Genomic DNA, 26,358 nt, shown 5'->3' with positions numbered 1-26,358 from the left:
GCGCAACGCATCGTTAACAGATCTAACTAAGAAAGGCTCTTTCCAATGGAATGAAAGAGCGCAACGCACTTCTAATAAGTTAAAAGAAGCAATGAGCACTTGTCCGGTCCTTGCCTTACCTGATTTCACACAACTCTTCATTCTAGAGTGTGATGCATTCAAAGAGGGAATTGGCGTTGTATTAATGCAAGATAGACACCCTATAGCCTATGAGAGTCGAAAGCTTATAAAAGTGGAGCGTGTATATTCCATTTATGACAAAGAGATCTTGTCCATCGTGCATGTACTAACCAAATTTTGATAGTGTCTGGTAGGTGCCAAGTTTATCGTTTGTACTGATCAATAATAGTTTGAGATATTTTCTGGAGCATCGAGATCTAAATGAAAGACAACAAAAATGGGTAAGTAAGATTCAGGTTTCGATTTTGACATTGAATATGTGAAAGGGAAGAATAATGTGACTGCAAATGCCCTATCAAGAAAGCCTGTCATCTGTTTACTATCTCATATCTCAGTTGACTGGAAAACACACTTATTGGTGGAATATTCCAAAAACACATTTGCATGTATGCTAATGGACGACGACACCCAGAATGATCGATACAAGGTGCTGGATGACATTATTTACTATAATGATTGGATATACTTAATGCCTGAATCCAAATGAAAATAGAAAATCTTGAAGGAAATACATGACTCACCCTTGGTTGGGCACCTAAGGTTTTTCAAAACCTATGGACAGCTCAGGGAGAGGTTTTCATGGAAGGGACTTAAAGGAGATGTATTGTAGCATGTACAGGAATGTGCAGCCTAATGGAGCCCAAAATTTCGGGTCTCCATTTATGCATTATCCTCAATATTCAAACTGTACAGCTAAGAGAAAAACAACTATCATCAATCTATTGCAGTCCTATGTTCGTATTCAACCTCTAATGCAATCTCTCAGAGATATATGTAGATGCTGGACAAATCCTATAGATTAGATGGAAGCATACTAAGAATTGAAGATTGTCAAGAAAAATGAATGCAGATTTAATGGAACGTTTGGCTCAGTAATTTCGTCAGGATCTTGTTCTCACGCATATGTATGGAACAACACAATATTCAATCAAATGAAGGAGCTACATGAATTTTCATACTTGCTGTAGATATACCTGCATCGATGATGGACCAGACAATTTCTTTAATATGTTGGATTATACACAGGAAAAGGGATGGTAAAAGGATTCATCTTTTACTATTGTGTATCCTAATCATTTGCTCCAGATAGACATAGGTCTACATGCCTTGCGTATATGGATGAAGTCAAGGGTGAGGCCTCAGAAGTTAAGCCAGATGCTATACCTAACAGATTGTGTATCGAATAGAGGCATTTAAATCATTTCAAGGATGTTGTCTTGGCTTTGAACGCAGAACTGGAGGCCATTTTATAATTATAACATCAACATTCTAGAAATAATTATATGAAAGATATTATATGGCTTGGTAATAACATGTTATCTATCAGCACTGAATTAAAGGTTTACTTTGTTAATCAAAATAAGAAAATATTGTTACCAAGCTAAGAAAATGGTTAAAAGAGGGAATTTTACATGACATATATTTGAGCCATCAAATTTCTGAAACGTGAGCCACAATTAGACAAGTTTTGAAGATGTGAATTTGATTGGAGTGTATGAATAATGTAGTTTACAATCACAAGCTGGAATGGATGACATCACAGGTCAAAAGTGTTGTCAAATTGACAAATTACAAGCATGCTTGCCAACAGAGCAAACGGAAAACACCAGTCAGCGATCTGTGAGCACATAGAGTGGTATTGCAGCAGCTTCATCATTGCCATATCAGATACACTGAAACAGATTAAATCACTTGCTAAGGATTCTGAAAAGAGGCCTGTTCTTATAGTGAGCCCACGGTGGATGTCAACTGGTCAAGTTTTTCCTGACTTTGGATTTGGTCCTTGGAAGAGACAAGCTAAGGAATTCCTTGCCTCTTTCGAACCAGTATATGCACTTCTAGAACAGTGGGTTTTCACAGAGACGTCTGCACAAGAAAAAATATATATCTGTGACTTATACCTAATGATGCCTTTTGTTTTCATGCAGGCTTGAAGATATACGCAGGAGTGGAATCTTCACCTCATCAAAATGAGGTTAATGATAAGATGCCTCCGGGTTGAAAATCACAGCATGTGGAGTCATCGCAGATAGCATTCCTTCATTTGGCGACCAGTGATGAGGAGTATTAGGAGTCCGATGATTCTAAGTACACAAAGAAGGACATGCACAAAATTGGGCAGAGGATTCTCGCATCTGAATCATATATGCTGCCATCCATATAACTGAGAAAGGAATTCGAACCCGGCTATCAAATCGATGAAGGAAGCTTGCAGAATAAAATTTCATTGGTAAAGACGGCAACAAAGATGCCTGAAGAAATCACAGCAACTGCTCAAATGGTAGGATTCATGGATTTCTGAGGATTTATAATACAGAATTATAAATGTATGCATTCGAAGGATTTTGCGTAAATGGAGATGCAAAGAAATATACATTGTGGATGGAGCACGGGAGATATAATTTATCCAAACGTCAATGAAGTTTCCTAGTGCAATTCGGGAAAATAAATCGTTAAATTATAAAATCAATTAAACTCTTGTGTTCGTTAATAATGATTTATTTGTTTTGAAGGGACGTGATGCTTTGAAAAGACATCCGATACCCCCTTTCACATTTATATAAATATGAGGTGTAAAACAAAGACGAAGGAGAGACATTATTCATATTCATATTTTTTATTTTTACATATCTTGTGCTTTATGATATATTTTATTTTTCCAATGGTAAATAAATGAATTTTTGAACTAAGCTTGTGGATGGTGGATTTTTGATTGAATTTTTGTGCGAGTTTGGCGTCGAGTTGTATTGGATGGATCATCCGTAACGAGTGTCTCTAGTACGATTTTATTTCCGAATTAGTAAGAAGTATTTATTTAATTTATTTTGCATTAGAGTTTTAATTTTTTATTAAGTTGTGTCCTTTATAAATGTTTTTTATTATTTTCTATAAATATTTTAATATTAGGATAAATGGACTGGGTCATTATTGCATTTTAAATTTGATAAACATAGATATCGTGGAATATTTAATTGTTTTCATATTTATGTCTAATTTGTCTTTGTAGGAGTTAAAGTGCATTTTAGAATAGTTTAAATTGCGTTTACATAATTGATCCGTCGCGTTAGAATTATTAAAATTGTTTATAGTTAAATATATTAAACTTTATAAAGTTGTACGTCTCAACTTATAATGTTGACTCTGATTGCCCGTTTAATTAGCACTGGTCTTTTACTCCTAATTCATAATCCATATGCTGGCAACTGTTCCATTTCTTGCCATTGAAGAATTAATATATTCATTCATTGCAATCATCTGTAATAATCACTTTTATTTAAAAAACATTCGTACAATTATTTACTTTTATTTTTAATTTATAATATGCAATCTTAAAGCTTTCTATAATTCTTGCCGATTTGAAAGCTTTCATCGCATTCGCTTTCTAATTGATCTGTTTTAAGTGTCTTGGCTCTAAGTGTTTTGTCCAGGATTAGGTACACCCGCCTTGGTTTTGTAGAGCCGGAAGCGTAGGGTATTTGAATCACATTGATTGATCTCGTCAAGTTGGCCTTAACCGGTTGGATATCCCAGCATTGAGCAGGCAAGGCTCATAGGATTCCAATTTGCGGTTTTGGGAACCAACATAGTCTGCCAACGAAACAAATCCGAACACACTTTACTTGCTGGGTTACTGCAGCCCTTGCCTATACCAGAACAGAAGTGAGAGAGCATCTCTATGGACTTCATCACTTGACTTCCTAAAGTAAACAGGAAGGATTGTATCTTTGTGGTGATGGACAGGTTGACGAAGTATGCACACATCTTCTCCATCCCCTCAAACATTTAGGTTGTTCAAGTTACAAACTTATTTTCCGAAGAAGATTTTCGTTTGCATGGGTTACCCCTAAACATTGTCAGTGATAGAGATGGGCAATTTATTAGTATTATCTAGACATAATTGTTTTGGTTGGCAGTAACAAAATTGTTACCAAGTGTGAGCTACCACCCTCAAACATACAGGCAGATGGAGATTGTGAACAAGTGGCTAGAAGGCTACCTTCGAAACTATGTTTTGGCGCAACAACGGGCATGGGTCAAATGTATGCACCTGGGGTAATACTATTACAGTACCACTTACCACATGTCAGTTGGGATGATACCCTTCAAAGCACTGTACGGGTGTGAATCCCTTTCATTTATCGACATGGTACTAGGTGAGAGTCGCGCATCAAGGGCAAGGGACTAGCTTTAGGAAGGGTAAGACATCCTGAGATGTTTGAAAGAGAACTTACAAAGGGCGCAGAATCAACAAAAGATGTATGCTGACAGACGTCGGATCGAGAGAAGTTTTGAAGTGGGAGACTTGGTCTATCTTAGACTCCAACCATACAGGCTGTCCTCATTGAAGGAAAAGGGGAAAGAAAAATTGAAGCCACAGTTTTATGGCCGCTATTGTGTAGCCCGCTGCATTGATGAAGTTGCTAATGAGCTGGAACTTCCAGAAGGAAGTTACATTCATAACGTTTTTCATGTCTCTTGCCTGAAGAAAGATGTGAAATAGAACATCATAGTAACTGTAGAACTTCCGCCGCTTAATGAAGAAGAGAAGCTCATATTGGGACCGGTTGAGATTATTGATGTATGTGAGAAGACCCTGCGGAACCGTACTTTGAAGGAATACTTGGTATGTTGGAAACACTTGCCATTCAATGATGCGACTTGGGAAGGTGAACACATTTTGTAGCATCCGACATTTCCTTTGCTTGAGGACAAGCAAGGTTTGGAACAGGAGGATTGTAATGTTCTGGTCATAAGATAAATAATTAATCAAACCTTTGTTAATGGGCTGATTGATTTAGTATATCTCGAACCCATTTTTATTTAGATTTTTTCGTAGGTAGGTGTGACCATCGGCTATCTTTGTAAACCCTCAGAAAGTTTATTTGACAGGTATTTAAGCAGGTAGTAGTTGGTATGCGATTTGGTTTATTCTTCTTTGTACTGCGAATTCTAGTTGGGATTCTCAGTTGTTCATTATTTCAGAAGTGAAAGATCTTCCCTACTTGACTAATTCGGTTTTGGTGGGATTCAACCCTCAACCTACTTCGTCTCTGTGCTACTTGCTCGAATCTGGCAATTTCGTGCACCATCTTTGTTGCAAATTCATATATCGATATATATCTGTGATTTAAATTTCTATATCTATACTGGTATAAATTGACATTCTGGGTATATTTCCTTTATTTTGGTGTGTTGAAGCTCAACTCAATCCATCACCCCAACGACCCTTTGTACCCATCTGCACAACTCCTAGATTCACCATTCGACTGCCTGTTCCACTGTATGACAGTCCCATTTGCTATAGCATGTGATTTCCCTCATTCCCTACAACCATTGTACATTATCACCCTCCATTGTATGACTCCTCTCTACTTACTGTACAACCTCTATCCCACCACTCTACGGCTAGTTAACCACATCCATACAACCTGTTTAGTATCAATTGTACGACTTGATGGTGACAATCGCATGATCAAATGATTGCTCCCAACCACCATACGGTCCTTCCTGTAGTGCATTGTTGGGTTCCACACACCGTACGACTCCTTACTTGTTCATAGACCACCACCGTATGTCTAGTTTAGCTTCTTGGAGGTGACATTGGGAACGAAACATTACAAATGTTAGCAATTTATCTCATCATTGTAATTCATAATTTTAGAAAATATCTATAAGACAAATATATAAATCCAATTCATATAATTATAATTAAGTAATTCAGTTTTTATTAGTATTAACCATTATTGATTAGAATAATAATTAATTGTTATTATTAAATTTTTTAAAATTATAAATCAAAATGATAATAGTTTAATTTGTTGCGATCTAATATAAATAACGATAAGGTTCAATATGTTCTTAAGCTTAGTTTCTAGGCTTCGCCGTTTTGGGCCAAGAACCTTGCCTGGGTTTGAATTGATTCGAAATACAGGTTTGGTTCAACCCAGGTTCGTTCAGGGTTTGAATTTCCCGGGGCTAGTTCGAACCTGTAGTCCAAAATTTAAAGCTAGGCGAATTTTTGTTGCCTAGATCGAATTTGGGACGAATTTTATATTTTTTGAGTTTTGGTTGCCCTAAAACGTGAATGTAAGTTATTTTGGCTTCGAACATCATTTGTGGTGTCCAAATAAGTGATTGAGCAAAAAAGTTTGTGCAAAGGTGGAGTTTATTCATATGATTTTATGATACTCTATGCTTTTAGGCTTCATAAATATGTATATATATAATTTTTTATAATTTTTACACATTTTTGTCAAACAAACTCCAACAAACCCAAAACCCTTTCTAAAATTTTGCCGTACTGGCGAACCGGTTCTTCAAACCCTTATTTCGAACCGAACTTGAACTGTTAGCTAAGTTCTTAAGTATTGGATTAATATAAATGATAAAGAGAGTCATGACCAAATACATTAGTCACAACCTCTCATAGGTAAGGCACATACCAACAACATGGTATAAATATATTAAGGGAAACATTAGGGAAAGATCATCGAACATAGAAAATTACCTATGCTCCACGGGGACACGTTTCCTGGGGTTTTACCCTCGTACCTGTACTGGGGACGAAATGGGGACATGGGGACAGATTTTGGCTGTCCCCTTTTTGGAAAATTTAGAAACGTTCCCGAAATAGCCAATTTTTTTTGGCAGGAAACTTGGGGACGACTAGTAGTATCGGGGACGATTTTGCCGTCCCCAATACGTCCCCAAAACTGCTGGCCATCCCCTTTTTTCCAGTCAATCTGGTAAAGGCAAAACACCCCCAAAAAAATCATTTTTTCTAATTTTTGCTGTCCATGTGGCCCCTAGTCGTCTTAAAGACATAATAATAATATGCAACCCATATTTGGTCCATTAAAACGCTAACTCTTTTACTCATTTTTAGATTTAACATACTTGCTAAGAGGAAGGAAAAAAACATAAGAGCAGTGAGCAAAGATTGTGTTTAGTGAGGAAAGATTGCGTTTAGTATTTACTATTTACTAACTATTTTAGTTGGATTTCTCTTTATTTCATTCTGATTTTAGCATGATACTTGGAGCTTTTAGGCATTTTGATTTTTGCTATATATGTATGTGATATTGTTATAATGGAAGTACTTAGTATTTGTCATTTGATAATATTTCATGTATTTATCTTCCAAAATGTCTATGGTGAATGGTTTATCAATGTTATGATATGCATATTTAAATTGTCTCTATATAAAAAAAAATCCCCTATGTTTTTAATCGCCGTCTCCTGATGTCCTGTCCCCTGATGTCCCGTGCCCTAAATTTTGGCTTCGACCCGTACTCGTACTAGGAACACGTCCCCGTCCACTAACACGTCCCCGTCCTGGAACTCCATGGAGCATAGAAAATTACAAATGAGTGGAGAAATACAAGAACGAAAATTAACAGATAAACACAGGCATTTCAAGCACGTGCCAAGCAATTGACTAATATATCTTTTTTTGAGGCATCCCGGTTACGACAAACAAGGTCATTCAGTTTTGAAAGAACAATTATATCAATTTATATTTACACCCGCCAACACAACACAGATTTAAATATCAAAAATTCAACAAAACAACGGGGTCCTTGTTAGAAACATTCCTGCTTAGTGAACTCTTTTCCAACAGAGCTGTAAAATATTAGATTGCCATGTCTTCACCCTTCCACGTACATAAACAAAGGAGAGAGAATCAGCTTAGAGAGAAGTAGGTAAATACCACCAAATAAAACCATTAAACAATAGAAGTGGTCAAATTGGAGAAGGCAATCTGTCACTGTGTACAAAGGAAAAAAAAAGTCGACATCAAGTAAGGTAATGACAGTGCTAGATATCACTCAGCCGACAATAAACAACAAGTTTCAAGGGTATTCACGTACTAGAAAGAGGGAAATCAGTGTGTGAGGAACACATTAAGCCCAGAGTTATTGAATCAGAGTTAGCTCCAAGTGGAAGGCAATATAGACCACAACCCGAAGCACACAAGTCCCAAGTAATATTTAAAGGTTTGGGGACTGTCATTACACTTAGTAAGGAATGAATCTGGTATTGTCCCAAATATCAAACAAATATTATTAGTCCACCTTAGGCTTCAAAAGGAATTGATCAATACTCCAGCAATAAAAAATTCTATTCCATTAAGAAGTGAGACAGAGATCCTAAAGTACTATATTAGGGCTTTGATAGTGATTCTTTGCAATGAAGTGTTATATTGAAGCAAGGATGGGTTGAGTACCTTTGAAAGGTTAGTATACTAAAAGGCTTAAGTCATATGCCTCTGAAAGGATGGATATACCCAACGAGTTGTTCAGTAGGCCTAGAACTAGAAAAATCTCTTCGAGGAAGCGTGGGTACATCAATATTGATTATCCATAAGATCTTGAAGAGATGAAATACGGTGAGGAGATGGTTCTTCATGGAGAGCTGTTCTAAATAATTAGAGCCTTAGGAAGCACTCCCCTAAGAACTAAGCATCTGATCACAACACCTCTAAGAGAAGGGAATTAATTAGGAGTTAAAATTCTATATTCTTATATCTTTCTTTATTGGAATGTTAACATATGTTCCAGGTTCATTGGCTAGGAGAATGTAAAATTCAACTGAGAAGTACAAGGGGCATTACAGTGTATGCACCATTTTATTGTTGCACACACACATATACATTTTTAAAAAAACATATTTTTTTGTAAGGGAGAACCCAAAATGAATGCAAACCCATCCCTCAAAAAAATTGAACGGATTTCAAAATTGAATCTTGAACTAGACTTTGAACTTGAATCTAAACCAACAATTTAGGAAAACAACTATGAACATAAAGCATACAAGTGCAAAATAATTGATACAAAATTGCTAAAATAGTTAGCTAAACTTGTTTCTTTATTTCTTTAAAAAAATAAAAGAAAACTTGAAAAATTGCTTCTAAAATTTGAAACAATTCATCAAAATCTTGAAAAAACTAATTTGACTCAAGAGTGGGATCAAATGCTTATCTTAGATGCTTAAAACTCCTTTATGAAAGCTATCTCACATTTGATGAACGATCCTCTTCGAAAATAATGACCTTGCCTACATAATGCCAAAAAAGAGACCAAATGAGAAGAGAACTTAGCGGCAAAGGCAGATATGCGAAATGAGGGAATGGTCTCTTTCACTGTTGTTTTAGGGTTTAGGAGAAAAAGACAAGAAAACAATGTAAATGGAAAATGTTAGAATGTGTTTTTAATTGATTTTTATTTGAAAAACGTTTTTGGGCTTGCGGATGCCTGTGTATGTACCCTGGTTTTGTGGCACTTCCATTGGCATCTAGGTGTCCAAGATGTGCTTTTGGGTGGCATCTACAGGGCACTTGGCTCTATGTCTGCCTCACCACGCTTGGACTTCCGTCTCTAGGGCAAAGCCCCACACATCAGTATCGTAGTATATACTAGTGCTTAATGGATGGGGTTAAAATTTGTGAATGATATCAATGACTGGGTATTGCAAATACTTTCCATAATAATATAAATCAAAATTTTTACCGTGGTAAATTAGTCATCAGAGATTGAATAGAGACTATTGGAAAAATGATTACAAAGTGAAAAAATTCATGTTTGTTGATTTTTGGGAAGGGTCTTTGTAGTCGTATCAGAGCTGCATCCTGCCAATCTGACAGGTTCATAGTGAAACTTTTGTTGTCTGATCGTTTCAGACAATTGACTGACGCTTACCATAGGAGTTGTAGAAGAGCATTGGTCAGTAAGTGTGAAGACGAAAGCAAATCAGGAACTCCCAATGTAAATGTTGTTAATCTTCTGAAATCTCACATATGCAGTTTCATCAACTTTATAGAGTATCCATAGATGCTGGAATCTTATTTCTCTGTTGGAAAAAAACAAGATGATTATGCATGGACACAGTGCTTTCATGCCATCTCTTCTAGAAGTATACAAGGACAAAGAGGTAAAATTGTTAGATGACTCTAAAGTCACGAGTCTTCCCAACTGTGTGAAATTGTAGGGTATTACTGATTTGGAGTCGGCGAAATCAGCAATTAGTGAAACATCATATGAAGGTATGGATATTTCTGATGATTCATTGAGTTTGTATGTTGTTATCCTAGTATCAATTTAAAACATTTGCATTGGAAATTCTACAGAGGTAGCTGATCTTGGATGTGCAAATGAGGTAGAAAGAAAGAGTCATATTAGGCAAGTACAAGAGTTGTAGAGAGGAACCATGCGATGTGCAGTGAATGGCTAGGGAGAGCCAAGAAACTAAGATAATAGCCTTTCAAGCAAAACAATGCCTTAAAAAATTAAGGAAAAGGTTGCCTTCATGGACTACGAAAATAAAGTGCTTCAAGGGATACCAATTATGATGAGAGTATGAAGTTGAGGAAGACCATGTTGTAGATTCCAAAATTCCTAATCTTCAACATGATGAAGTGACTATGGTCCAGTTTTTAGATCAGCTGGTTGTGATGAATTCTTACCTCACTTTGGTGATCATAATTCAGAGGTTGAGGAAATTTTCTTCCAATGCCAAATGTATATCACATGGACTTCCAATCAAGACCTATAAAAGAAGTGCTCCTGATAGCTTCAACCTTCTTGATTTATAAATTGATTTTGTTTAGTGAAACTGTCATTCTTGAGGGATACAGTGAGAATATGTTTTCAGATTAAAACCAGTAGTTGATAATTCCATGTGATCTAGGTGGAGTACACCCATGGGAGGTTATGTTTGATGAAGATTTTGCCATCTTGTTAATATGACCTCGGGTTGATTTATGGCATGAAATCAAGGTCTGCCACCACCACATATTGATGATTGCATGCATTCAAGTAAATTGGCAAATGTTTTCTACTATGGGATGGGGAATTTTTCAGATAACAGTTGAAAGTAAAGAAATTTCAGATTTCTCTTATGTCATTTCAGCATACTGCCTCCCTATTCTTGTTAGTAGATTTTAGTCTTGCAGCTTCTATCCTACTTTCAGACCCCTGAGTTTGGGAAAATCAAATTGTGACTCAGGGTGTGTAGTCTTGGGTAGCTGCAATTACTGATTATGCTCAGATTGACATCATGGAATCAAGAGGAATACTGGTAAGTTATTGTTATTGAAAAGGATGGTTGTAGTTGCCAACATAATCACATCTGGGAGGCAATGCAAGAGAAGCAATTCAAATGTTTGCCATAAATTTTGCTTCTGAGGTGGACAACTGGTGATGGTAAATTGATGTATTATGTTTATCCTTTCACCTTGAAGATATATTATGTTACCAAGGTTTGGGATCATGAAATTTGTATGATTATGGTACTGCTTCATAGGGCAATGTGGAATACTAAAATTGCTGGTTTTGTTTGTATCCAAATGGAGCAGAAAGTTGTGGTCAAGCATTCATAAGATTGATATAGGATCTTGCTAGTGGCATACATGTTTAGATTGCTCCAATCTTTGGGAGGGGAGGACTGTAATGCTCCCATTTATCTGAGCATATAGAATATTGTTACAATTTTTCATGTTGTTCAGAATTGGTGACATTAGAAGCATAATTACTAGGTAATTTTGCCTCTACAATATCCTAGTTTGTCATTATTATGTGATCTTGATCATGTTTGAGTTCATTTCTGTCGTAGAAGGTCAAAGTACATATGCATGTTTAAAGTGCAAGAGCTGAAATGAAAGTACAAGCTATTGAAGGAAAATCAACATTATATGTGCAGCTTTAAACATCATGGATATATTCAGTCGAATGTGAAGTGTATACAAGATAAGGTGTATGTAATGATAATCAATGAGATAGATGGGCTCACACGGGCCATGAGCATAACTAACATACATAATGCTCTAAAGATGAATACATGTATACACAAAGATAAGAGAGATACAAGGTACCAGGCATTGCCTGAGAAGAACATGCAGATTTTGATCACTTTGTGTTTAGCTCCAGCATCCTTTCAGCACCATTTTACCTCAGAACCTGCAGGGGTTGCAAGAAGAGAAGTGGGTGGGTGGGTTAGATCCAAAGAATCTAAACAATGCCTGAGATCCTGCAAATAATCTTACAATCATGCACACAAATACTCATCCTTAAAACATGAAATATTCAGTTGGCTATACCCAAGACATGTGCAAGAAAATCCAAGGATGATACAATGGAAAGTACCATGTTTTATCTAACTTGTTTGTTCCACATGTAGTTGTAGGAGATGTTGAGTTGCTGTATTTTTTTTCAATGCAATAAATGCCTCGACCTGAAAATAAAAAAAACCTCGAGGTGCAGCCTCAAAGCTCCCTTTGAGGTTGATGATTTTCTGGGAAAAACACCCATAGATAACTCCAAGGCCCTTCCCAGTGCTATGGATCAATCCTGTAAGGGAGACTGGTAGCTCCATCCCTTAAGAGTTACCGGAATCACTCCTGGACTAAGGAATAACACTGCTACAATCACAAGTGAAGAATCATACTGGAAAGAATATGGTCAAGAAGAAGCAAGATCAGCAAGCTAAAGGACCACAAAGTACAAATGCAAGGATGCAAGACATTGAAAAGTGACAGGAGCTGCATCACAAATTGGGTACATCACGAGCCAAGTGCCAAGGATGAAGTCAGGGGCTCACATCAAGAAGGAATACATCAGCAAGAAGGCATGGTCATGTTCACATGCAAAACAGATAGTAAGAATGCAACCATCTCATGCAAATCTTGAATGCACATTAAACACCCTTGCAATATCATGCATTCAAGATTACAAGAGCACTGAAAAAGAAAGGCATAGAAGGTACAACAACGTAGATACATCACTGCAAAAACATATGTGCTTGCCTTCACTGTCTGTAATAGTATGAGGAAAATCCAGCCAATGAGACATTAGGGAGCCCCTACAGAAGCACATTATGAAATCAACACAAGCTACAGGAGGTAGCAAAAACAGTCAGAGTCATAGAATGCATGGTCCAGATTATACATTTCCCCCATGAGGAACATTGAAATAAGAAAGTCCCTTTCAAGCAATAATGGAGTATTATGTTAATAGATCATAGATCTACAGTGATAGCTGCACGGGTCTACTATCGAAACATGAAACAATGATGCAGAATGGGAATGAACATATGGGAAGAACCCAACATTCGCAGCGCCGATTGTTCATCATACAACCATGATCCAGGATGCAAGAGTGTATTCACATGTATATACCATAACAGTAAAATTGGATGCCAAAACAACAATGCAACAAGAAGCTAAGTGCCAAGACAAATATTTATTCATCACTTGCATGGTAAGCCACATAGCTAAGAACAACAAAACATCAGATTTTGAGCATACAACATGGAAAATCTCATCATTGATTTTCTCAATAAAATTATCATCTCAATGTAACAATATTTCGTAGTTACATCGCCCTGCGAGGACGACAAGATGGGGAGACAAGTTTTTGAGATGGGGGACAAAGGGGCCTTGATTTGGGGACGACCAGGGGGGGAGCAGGGATGTATATACTATACATATGGTACTTAAAATGCTAGTTATGAAAAGATGTACTACAATTTTACAATATAAGATACAAAGATGTAAAAAACTTATAACATTGAACATTGCATTGAAGTTTTCAAGTGGAACATCATGATTCATGATCAAATGACAAACAAACAATGAACAACGAACATTGAACATCAGCAAATAATAAATATTAGTCTATATTACTATACATTTGTCTTCAAATCAATAGTATGTGTATCTAGATCCTACTAACTAATAGTAATCAATGATTATATGAGTCATGACATAAAGATGATTACAATAAGTATCATGTGCCATGAATCATGATATCAAAATAAGTATATAATGCAAACAAAAACTACGTCTCCAAGAGTCTAAATCAAAATGCTAAATCAATAATCAATGATCATCCGCTGGAGGCTGGAAGTTGAAACTCATCGCCACTGGAGTTATCAGTCTCTCCAAGATCAAGAGCCAAAAAAGGAACACCAACTAGCCCTGTGGCTGGATCTAAAGCATCCTCATCAATTTGCGATGGGTCCTCAGGCTCTACATCCCATCGTGATGCTGGGCTCTTCTTGCACACGTGTCTTGCGGTCATCGATACGCAACACACTATGTACAACCACTAGCTTCTCTGCTCTCAAAGAGGTAAGTCTATTCCTCTTAAGAGAGTGGATGAAGCTATATGTAGACCAATTCCTCTTAGAAGTTGAGGTACTGGAAATCTGAGATGAAAAAATTTGGTCAATGTGAGACTTGGGAATTAGAAGTTGAACAATGATTATTGAACAATAAACAGTGAAAACTTAAATAGGTTCATGTTGAGAATTGAGAAACTAAGTACCTGAGACAGCAAACGAATAGAGAGTGTGGTGGTTGTAGATTTCACTCCATATGCTGACCACCACAAAATGGGATCCTCTTGTGCCATAGTCTTGATATTTGCCTTTGCCACTTGATTGTAACCTCTTAGAGTAGCAAATTTGGTCCACTCAGTGCGAACCTTACCTGCTGTCTCAAGGTCATACATCCTATCTATGCACTTGAAGAACTCTTCCTTAACCTGAATAAATTAAAAAGTACAAATTATTAGCAAATAGAAGAATCAAGATGCTAGTAATGTAAATGATTTTAATTTATAAAATGATAAGAAGCTAAGTCTTAAGATAAAGTCTTAAAGTGTTATACAATATAAATCACCTCATCATCGCAAAGTGGTGTAACTCTACCAGGCCTAGTCATGTACCTTAGATTCAATGCATATGCAACCATGTGTAGGGGTGTGTTAAGTTTGTTCCATATAGGTTGAATAATAGGCTGAATGTGATCATTGTAGAAGGCCAATGTGGGGCCCTTCTCTCGCACAACTGCCCTCATCTGCCCAAGCATAAAATTAATGCACTCGTGCACCTCTCCAAGTGTAGGCGCATTCTCATCTCCATACCTGATCATCTCGAAGACTGGCCTAATGATAGAGACAATGTATTCTACATCGCTCCAAAATACATCACTCTTAACTATATCCTTCACCCTCATCCCCTACTCTAACCTGGAACCATCCCACCTATTGCATTCATTCGTCATAACCATTAGTTGTAGTGGATCTTGCAACTCAAGCATTCTGTTGAAGAGAATGGAATAGGATGCATACTGTGTCTCAACTAGCTTCAAAAACTCCCTCCTGGCGAAGCTCCTAAATAGAGCATGTGAGGTGTGGTGGTTGCCGATATACATCTGCACATCTCTAGCATCACTCACCACTCTCTTTATCCAGCTAATCTTCCCCATGTCCTTTATAGCATTGTTCATAGCATGCACACAACAAGGAGTCCACAAAATATGCCGATATGTGGCCTCAATAAGTCTCCTTGCAACTCTGCATACATAAGTTGCATTTGTCACTACTTGGACCACATTTTGTGGCCCAATCTCCTCAATGGCTTCCTGAAGAATCTAAGACTAAAAATCAGCATCTTTTCAATGCCTTGAACAATCAACTGCCCTAAGAAAGAATGGGCCCTCTGTACATGTGACTATGACATTGATGAGTGGACGGTGTCTAATGTCTATCCACCCATCCATGATAATGGTGCACCCTGATTCCATTCAAACAGCCGTCATGGTCTCCATGGACTCACTAATCTTGGAATACTCATCATCCAAGATCTTAGTCCTCAATTTGTGCTCACCTAGTGGCACATATGATGGTAACCCTGCCTTTGTTACATTCTGAAATGTCTCCTTAAAATAAGGAGACCAAGGAATATGAAGTGGAATGCCATTGGCAGATAACATTCTCCCAATGCATGCATCTCACTTTACTCTCGTTTGGACTTCAAACAACTCTACTATAGGGTTTTTCCACTAGACTGTGCCCTACGTTTCCCCTTGCTCGTTTGGGCTGCTGCTACACCCATAGAGCTATAAGCAGAAGAAGGTGTGGAGGCTGCCCCTAGCAATGTAGTAGATGAAGCTCTATACTGTGGTCTAGAAGAAGACATGCATTGGTATTGTTGCCCCTGTGTTTGTTGCTCATTCACCTCCTGTATAGTCTGAATCTGTTGCCTAGCAGCCAGGGTAGTAGGCATTGGAATGCCCAAGTCCTCTGGAACTCCCCAAAGCTTGTTGAATTCAAATCTAAACTTAAAGTTCTTGGATTTAGTCAAAAACTTACATGGTCCGACACCTTTACCTGTCCAAAAGAGGAGGTGTACATTCACTCTAGTGATGCTACCATACCATACATCACTCCAAATATTGGATCTCCACTTTCTTGTGCCACCTGTTCCTGATCCACTTGTTATTCTAGTGGTAAATTGTTTTAAAGGAGATTTTGGATCAAACCTACCCCTAGCCCCCTCTGCCAAAGATGGGGAGGGGCAATCAATAGATGGAGTAGCACATAGTATAAACTTAGTACCCATGGAAGTGGAACTAGTTTGGGCCCCTTGCTGATTTGGCCCAGCCCCAATGTCACTCTCATGCTCACCCCTCTCAACAGTGTTGTCATCATCCCAAGCCCCAACCTTAGGTTCATATTCTGATTCACTGCCCACTATCTGAATGAAATTCCATCTCATCAACACTATGAGTATCAATGTGGGAGCTCATTTTGACATTGCATTCCACAAAATGAACTTTTTTTAATAAAGTTAAATAAAGAAACTTTCAGCCTTTGCCCTACTTTAAATTTTCTAAAATTTAAATCTAAATAACAAGAATTTGCATAATGAAACATCAAGAATCTTAATCTATTATTTAATATCTATAAATGATTCAATGAATGAATGATAATCATAAATATAACAAAATGAAATATCACACATTTGTAACTAAAAGCAATGAGCAAAAATTTATAAACATGCATTTGAAAATAAAAAAACAAGTTAAAAACCTTACCTTATGCTTGAAAAACTCCTTCAACAAGATGGTAAACCCTTGTCCTCTTCTTCTTCTTGCTCCTAGGTTCTCCTTTCTCACGTGCAAACACTTTCTTCACTCTTGCACAAACCCTTATTTTAGATCTTCACTCTTCTTCTTCTTGGTGTTGGAAACAATGAGAAATGCAAATGTGAATAAAAATGAAGAATAAAAGGCTTTTGAACAAAGGAGGAGGAAGGAATGGGCCCACAACCCAATATAATAAAAATAGAAACAATAAAACATTAAAAAAATGCCTTAAGTTTTTTATTTTTCCATATGCCTCTTTTGCTTGCCGTGGGAGATGTCCCAACGCCCGCCCACATTAAAGTAGATGTGGTCGCATCCCCCCGCACCCACATAGGGGATGCTGAGACGTCTTCGGCGGAGGTGGCGCTCTAAGTGGCCCTGCCCGAAACGCCATCCCGGGTGTATCCCCATCTCCAAGACGAACTAGTTTGGGGGGAGGGGATACGCCCCGTGTTACACTGCAATATTCACTATAGCTACTCTTGAGAGGGTGTATAAATAAATAGAAAATGAAGTCATGGAGTCACAGATGTGACTTCCACCACGACTACTCCTAGAGGGTGGATCCACCATAGCTACTTCTAGAGGATGGAACAAGGGATTTCACCTAAACTTCTCTCATAGAGAACTCATTAACAAGGGTTTTCACCTTGAACTCCTCTCTCAGAGAAGAACTCATTAACTAATGAAAAATTTGCCAAAGCTGAGACTTTCTTAGTGTAATAATCTAACCTTATTTTTTGTGTACAATGCTGGTGGATAACTGAGGGACAATTTTCATCAAACCGTTCTCATGTATGCAATGTAATACCCTCAACTAGTTTTGAAACAAATATCAGTTTCCAATCTCAGAATAATTACTTCAAACAGTTGTCATGAAACTCAGTTCACAAAGACCTGTTACTGTTATATTACTGTAGAGCACTAATGTAATAATATGAGGCAGAAGATTCACTGTTTATACCAATAACTGGGTTCATTTTCAGACATCAGAGGTGAGATTATACAGAAACTGTAACCAAGTTGTTTATCATTAAACTGAATCAAATCTGAATACAAAGGTGGAGTAATTGTTTAGTATCTATTGAAGGATATTTGTAACAATATCACAACCAATTGTTTAGTAACTCATCCCTGTACCATTCATTTTAACTTCTGGTACGACAACAATTCACATTCAATGGTACTCCTGATAAGAATTATTGCAGAGCTAGGTTACGTACCAATATTGTCTCCATAATACATAAGCCCACAACTGCTGTAGTCTGACAAGGAACAGATCTTGTATGCTGGTGCAACTCAGGAAACCCGTGTATTCTGGGCTAACGTCTGATGCTACTTTCACACAAAGTGTTAAACTGCTTCGTACACTGATTTCTCAATGACTGTGATAAACGTTATTCAAACCCACATCTGCAATGATACTTACAGAATATTGATTCACTATGTCTAGGTCGTGATTGTTTGTTTGATGCCCGCGAGAGGTAACAATGTCTGTTGCTTAAAAAAAATGACCTCACTCCAATTTCTTAGAACTCGTCGGCTGCCAGTATTCGTGTTTCCTTACGGACTGGAGATTCACGTTCACCTACTTATCAAAGTCCACCGCTACCAACTTCACCTGCTAGAGGCGTGAATCACTTCCACTTGCCACGCTTTCAGTGCCAAAGATGCCTTGGTGACCCTACGCCTAGGGAACGATAGTTGGCTTCCTTCCCACAGACATGTACATCCACTACGAATTCTTCCTGCCGTTAAAGTTATCTGTAGACCAGAATGTGACGCCCAGCCAACACTTGCAAACAACCAACAATTGAGTCATGCAAAACAGTGTCTCCTGGAAGTGGTAACATGCACATACCCAACTGGATAATGCTTCTCTGAACTTAGTATGAAAATAACTCAGCTTCTATTATTCAACCGATGGCAACAGTCCTGCTAACGTATAACTCTACTTCCTGATGGGAATCAGATTTTGCTCAAACATTCAGATTTGCAAAACAATATAACTTACTTCATGCCTGAACTGAAAACTTGTTTATTGCTGATTTTTTACCCAAACCATACAACTGCAACTCTGGAAGCAGCATGGGGTAATGTCCAGCTCCTTTTGTTTCAGACTTAAGGGTTTTCGTCCTCAAAGCCTCAGACCAGTCACATCAAAGCAACCAGAACTCAGAATACTTTTTCTTATAAATTCTCTTGTGTGTTAATCCCAATGCAAACTCGTGCATATATAACCTCAGAATGAGGGAAAGTACCATGTACAAGGAATGTGGGATTAAGAGTCATTTTCGTCCTATAGTCACTTAAAGCTGTTTATAAAGCAAATAAATTTAAACATTAAAGTGACTTAGCTCTGTACCTTTTAATAAAGTTCTGGAATGAATTAAATTAAATACCCCATTGTGACTGGAGCGCATCCTGCCTGAAATCAAAATTAATCCATCCGGATGTGGAGATAGATTAATTCTGTTGCTCGGAACTAAAATTGAGAAGGGGACATGACACTTAGCAAGAGCACACTTCTCCATGATACCAATCTTCTCTAGAAAGTAACAAAACTTTACTATCAGAAGTGGCTTGGTGACACTGTCTGTAGACTGCTTCTCTGCAGAAATGTACTTGAGCTTAATTGCTTTCGCTTTAAGATATCCCTTAGATAATAGTATTTGATTTCCACATGCTTGGTTCCGTCTTGAAAAACTGGATTAACCGAAATCTTCACACACTTCGGTTATCACAAAGAATTGTTGTAGGTTCCAAAGACTGCCCGAACAGATCTACAAGCAATTTTCAAAACCATACAAGTTCTCTTATAGCTACACATGCTGCAACATATTCTGCTTCAATTGTATTCTGAGAAACACAAGCTTTTTTCTTGTTGCACTGGGAAATCATAGTTAAACTTGGGCAGAAACAACGTGAAGTGCTCTTCATAAAAAGATACACAACCGACCCAATCTGAATTGGAGAAACCCTGTGAAGAATATTTTAAACCATATCCCATTGTACCACAAACATCTATCAATGTGTTTGGCTGCCACAAGGTGAATTTTTCCCAGTTCAGAAATGAACAAACTCAAGGTATTTACAACATAACAATATTAGGCCTTGTATTAACCAAATACGTTAAGGAACCAATTAATTACACATATTAACAACATAACAAATATTAGGCCTTGTTTTAACCAAATACGTTGAGGAACCAATTAATTACGTGTACATAGTAGGACCAACTCAATCTATAGTATCTGCAACCTCATGTAACTTTTTCAGATTTGCTTCCATAGGAGTCACCATAGAGTTATACTCACACACCAAATCTCTTCAAAATATCATTAGCATATTTTCCTCGACTCAATATAATTTCATTTGGTGTCTCTCATACCTCTACCCGAAGGAAGTGATTTAATAAACCAAAATCTTTCATTTCAATTTTAGAAGCTAACTCCTTACATTTGATTATGAGATTATTTTCACCAATGAGAAACAAATCATCAAAATAGAGCATATGACACTTTGACATCATTTATGTTGAAGTATAAATTTGAATCAGCATCATCTTGTCAAAAAGTCAACTCAAGAGAGAGTGATCAATTCTCTCATACCAAGCACATTTAGCTTGCTTAAGACCATAAAATGCCTTTTTTGGTTCGCACACATGCAACTCCCAATCATGAGTCACAAGGCCCTCTAGTTGCTCAATGTATACTGAGTCCTGACTCTTTAGTTATCCCATTTTAGGAAGGCTATTTTTATAGGTGAGGTTTTGAACCCTTCATTGCTTCAATACCCATGATGGTTCTGATGGAAGTGTAACGAGCTACTAATGGAAAAGTCTCTTCATAGTCTATGCCTTCTTTTTGTGGAAAACCTCTAGCAATGAATCTGACTTTATGTTTTTCTGTACATTATCAGCTGCACAAATAATCTTAAACAACCATTTAGAAGCAACAACTGATTTATCTTTGGGTCTAGAAACAATCTCCCATACATCATTTTTGATAATGGACCGATACTCCTGTAATGGCATCCTTCCACACTTGCTGAGTTGAGGCTTCTTCAAAATTAGAAGACTCAGATGCAATGATGTGACTAGTCAAAGATACATAACTTGGAAATTTTGAGACCTACATACGAGGGGCTTCATATTGTTCTGTCTCTTACATAGTGTGCCTAGCTCACAATGGTCTTTTCTTGTTGGCTAAAGCATTACTGGGACCTGCAGAATTATCTATAGGATCATTTGGATTAATGAGATCAGCGAGTCTTCTATATCTGTATTCGCCTTTTGAATCTTTGAAGGTAAATCTGGATCAGCCATATCTATGTCTTGAGAAGGCTCAAAATATTCTCTAATAGAATCCTTGTTAGACTTTTTGGATTTCTTGCAAGCTATCTTCATCAAAAGAAACATCACTGCTGATTACAATCTGCTTTTGTCCTGGAATGTTGATTCTATATACTTCTGAAGTTTCACTATATCCAAGAAAGATGCCTTCCGTTCCTGCAGGTTCTAGCTTAGTTCTTTTCTCTTTTGGAACAGGAATATGTATTAAGTTTTAACATCCAAAAATTTCGAGAGGTATAATTTGGTTTGGTACTTGAAATTGCTTTTTCTTGAATCATGTAATCTAGAATCTATGCGGACTCTGATTTTGAATATATATTGTTGTTCTGCAAGCCTCTGCCCATTACAATATTTGAAGACTTTGATCATGGATCATAGCCTTCGTTCCGTTGGCAATTGTTTGTTCTTTCTTTCAGCTACATCATTTTGTTGAGGATTATAGGGAACACAAAACTCTCTCTTAACCTCAGCTTCAACACAAAATTATGAAAAATAATAGGAACATTCTTAGAATTTTAATTTTCTTGTTACATAAATTTTCAACAAGTGCCTTGAATTCTTTAAAACAGGACAGCACTTCATCTGATTCTTTAGACTTAAGAAAATAAAGCCAACACTTACGAGAAAAGTAATCAGTGAAGCTAACATAATACCACAAACCATTAAGGGAATCAACTGAGTTAGGACCACATATTTCAAAATGAATTAACTCTAGGCTTTCATTTGCTCTACTTTCACTACTAGCAAAAGTACAATGTTCTTTTGCTGACACCTTCATGGTTTTGGTTTAGCTTCAGAAGAGCAATTACAACCTTCTCCATAGAAGACAAAGTTCTGAAGTTTAGATTTCCAAATCCTTTGTGTCATATCTTACTTGAACTTGCGGAATCATAATGATTGCATAGGACATGCTGAAAGTTTGTAAAGACTGTCATAACGAACATCAATCTTATGAGCTGATTGAATGTTTGTGTTATTCTTCCATGCAAGAGCTTTTTCATCAACAAAAACAACTTGATAGCCCTTGTCTTCTAACACTAAAAATGAAATCAGATTCCTCTTAATTCCAAAAACAAAAAGAAAATCATTTGAGTGTAGAGGAATTTCAGAATCCAATAAGAAGTAGAACCAACACACTTAACAGTAACTTGCATCATCACCAATAATATCTTGAAGATGAGAATCTTTTTGTTTCAAATTGAAGAGGTTATCTCGGTAACCAATAATATAATAAAATGCTTCACTATCAATCAACTATGCATCACTGTTTGTAGGAACATTGCTAGAGAGTGCAGAAATAAATAATTTTCACTCGAGTTTCTTTGAGGAGGAGAGGTGTCAACATTTGTAGCAACTTCTTGATGCTTTGGTCTTGAGGTACAATCTCTAGCAAAGTGTCTGAATTTGTCACATCTGAAGCATTGGATCTTAGAAAAGCCCACCTTTTTCTTGGAATTAGGGGCTGACTCGAAATTCTTCTCTCTAAACCTTTTGAAGTTACTTTTCTTTCCTTTTCCTGTTGAGCTGTGGTCTGCAAGTGCATGATCATCCTCATGATGATTATTACGTCCATTGCCTCTAAGTTCAAGTCTGCATTCTTCCTAAATGCAATCAACTCTCAGCCTATTGAATTTAGGAATATCATCTCACCGACTGACACTTTGAATGATGGATTCCAAAGAATGGGGAAGTCCATTCATGGCGAGCATGATGAAATCCTTATCTGCAATTTTTTTTCCAATTGCACTAAGTTTATCCTATTACTCAGTAATTTTCATGTTGAGACAACCGACTCTCCTCTGGCCATCTTGTTCGTTTTGCACTGAACTTTTTCACCATCTTCAAAGGGTCCATCTTGATCAAAATTCATTCATCTTGATAAGAATTCACACGGTCAAGTTGGCCATTCTCTTTAAGTGCAATCAGAATTCTAAACTTCCATGAAGATAAGTTTGAGGAACCATCTAATATATCTTCAACTTTCAAGCCATTCACCATATTGATAGCTTCAAACACCTAACTGAAAGTAGAGCAAATAGAAAAATTATAATAATACTTCTGGTTCTGGATCGTTTCCTCAGACCTGCTCCAATACCATGTTAAATTTATGAAGCAGAACTATATAAATGCAACAGTTGAAATATATAAAAATAAATTAGAAGATAACACAATTAGTTATTCTGGGAAAAACCTTCCTCGCTGGGGAAAACAACCCAACCCACCAAAAATAATGCTTTTATTCAGTTTAAAATCAAACACAAAAATGTTCATCTTTGTGATTGACATCAACTTATTGTCAATCAAACAAATAAACAATTCTCAGAGATTATGCTGCATACTATATACTGAGAAATCAATATTATGGTTGATCATATGTTGATCAAAATACACTGCGATTTAGTATTAATTAAACACATATGTATTTGGCAATGAAGACAAATACAACTGTCTTTGCATATACACAGTGAATATAGTTGTCACCCATTATTTAAACTTCTCCACAATATCTCTGATGGTACACAAAATTGTTCACATGCGAACTGACTTCCGCACACAGAACAACTTTTGCCTCTATATGCAATGGGAGACTCGCAGCGACAACAGAGGTAGGTTTTATGTGCCGAGAAGTCCCAATACCACCAACATAGATCATGCAAGATAGTACCATACAAAACTGTTAGAAGTGCCAAAAAATGACTCATCATAATGAACCAACATAACAAGAAAATGCCTTTGAGAACTTGAACCAATGGATGAAGGAAAACCATTGACCATAATGGAGCAATCATTTAAGACTCACAAGAATACGAAACTGTAGGGAGATATATCAAAGCCAGCACTGAGCACGGAACATATGCATACTCGTGAAGACCACGTGAGCTCAGCAGAGGTGAAGCCATATCATTGGACATGATCATAAGAAGAAGAGAACACAATGAATGTAAAATACCTATGCAGCAGATCGCAAATGGAGAGACATAGACAGCAAGAGGAATACGACAAAATATGATAGCTGAAGATGAATGAAAATTGAGTCAGGTACAAAAGCAGATCATCAGAGGTAAAGATCTATCTCAGTGCTATTCAATAACTCAACACAATTTTTACCATATCATGACTGAAGCAATAGAGTTTGGTACCATCCACACCAAATAATGATGGCATAGATTCCTTTCCCTATACTCATTACAACATCTCATTTAATCTGCACCCTTAATGGTATCAACTAACCATGAATGGCTAGTTGGAATTGAATGAAATAGAATTTAAATTTAAATTTGAATTTAGAGTTTGCAAATTGGGCTCTTAAGAATTTAGATTGTCTCCCATTTTCAACTGATTCTGAAACTCCTTGGACTCTGCTATTTTCAACTTTTGGTGCTACTATGCTCCCCACTGGGGATTTCTAAAATGTTCCCATCTATGTTCCAGAAGTCATCTATCATTTCCACCCTTCCTTTCTCCTTCTGTGTTACTTCAACCTTAGACATTATGTCAGCTACTTCATTGCCGTCTCTCTTGACATGGGTTATTTTGAAGTTTTCAAAGGTTCCCAACAAAGAATTAATCTTCCAAATGTGTTTATTCAAATACAACACTCCTGATTCCCCTTCGATAATGGCATTGACTATGGTTAATGAATCTCCTTCCAAATGTAGTTTAGTAATGTTTAGGATTTCACAAACTTGATTGTGATGAAAGCAGCCAGCACCTTTGCCTCAATGTTTGTCCCTTCCACCAAGCTCTTTGGTTCAATCAACCGGTATTTGTTTAACTAGTCTTATACTAAACCCAGCACCAAAAGGACTTGTGTTGCCCTATGAGGCCCCATCAAAATTTAATTTTAAGATGTTTCTTGTTTTAGTTTCTTTTCTGACACTGTTTTAGTGTTTCTTGTGTGGTTGGCCTTTCTGTTTGTATGCTCAGTCCCATAAACCTTTCTGGTTTTTCGTTGGACAATTATATTATTATCTTATCTTATTCCTGATCAGTTCGTCTGCAACATGCCTTTGTAGCCTTCTAGGTGAGTGGATTAACCCACTTTTGCCCATTAATGGGTGAAATGGAATGTAAATATTATAAGCATAGTACTTATATAACTCAATACTTGTTTATATTTTTTCTTGGTTGCTTCTCTTGAATTTTAAATGCAACTTATACCCAAGTATCCTTCTTCAGTCTTCTTTAGTTCCTCTCTTAAAGAAGACATAAGATCTAAAATTACAGCTGATTCAGGCAAGATTATAAAATAGAATGATCTCCTATTATCTCGTCTTTTACAAAAATGCTTTGAAACAACATCTTTGGACCTAATATATAGTTAGTGTCGTTATGAAATTGAAGCAATATTGAAGGCATGTTTTCCATGAAATAAAACTTATGATTCTTAAGGGATGCATTGAACAAGGACATAAAAGGCTTCATAGTTGTTCAGTATCAATAGTTAGAGGACCAAGTGGCTAATTGTGTTTGAGACAAGTTCTCTGGACTTAATATATAGTTAATGCCATTTATGAAATCAAAGCAATATTAAACTAATGTTTTGCACGAAATAAAAGTTGTGATTCTTAAGGGGTGCATTGAACAAGGATGTAACAGACTTCATAGTTCTTCAGTATCAATAGTTAGAGAACAAGTGGCTTATGTTTTTTTGATCTCTACTTGATATTTTCAGCATGTGCTGCGTTGCCTTTACTGTCTTGGATTGCTTGTCCGCTATGGAGCAGAACTTATTGATTGTGAGGATAAACGGGATATTAGTGTAATGGATATTCTCTCTCTATTGAAACATTACTATCATTCGGAAGATGGTGTTATCAAGGCACGCTCCTTACAGGTCTTGTTTGACATTCTTTCTGTTGGTTATATTTCTGTCTCATAATGCTTGTAATTAGGC

At 36.9% G+C, this 26,358-nt stretch overlaps 1 protein-coding gene across 3 annotated transcripts in view; it reads left to right on the top strand.

Moving 5' to 3' along the window:
* Window positions 1–26,358, top strand: part of LOC149574878 (sister chromatid cohesion protein SCC2-like) — a 210,077-nt gene that overhangs the window by 149,310 nt on the left and 34,409 nt on the right. For all 3 annotated transcript variants that reach the window (XM_089814728.1, XM_089814727.1, XM_089814729.1), the window contains one exon: window positions 26,137–26,298. In XM_089814728.1, the coding sequence (XP_089670854.1) occupies window positions 26,137–26,298 (162 nt within the window). The remainder of the gene's footprint in view (window positions 1–26,136; window positions 26,299–26,358) is intronic.

The sequence above is a fragment of the Cupressus sempervirens genome, chromosome 2, assembly GCF_028749045.1.
Source record: "Cupressus sempervirens isolate cs-2001-9-10 chromosome 2, ASM2874904v1, whole genome shotgun sequence".
Lineage (NCBI taxonomy): Eukaryota > Viridiplantae > Streptophyta > Pinopsida > Cupressales > Cupressaceae > Cupressus > Cupressus sempervirens.
Note: the sequence above shows the minus strand (reverse complement) of the source record. Positions and strands in the feature narration are given on the sequence as shown.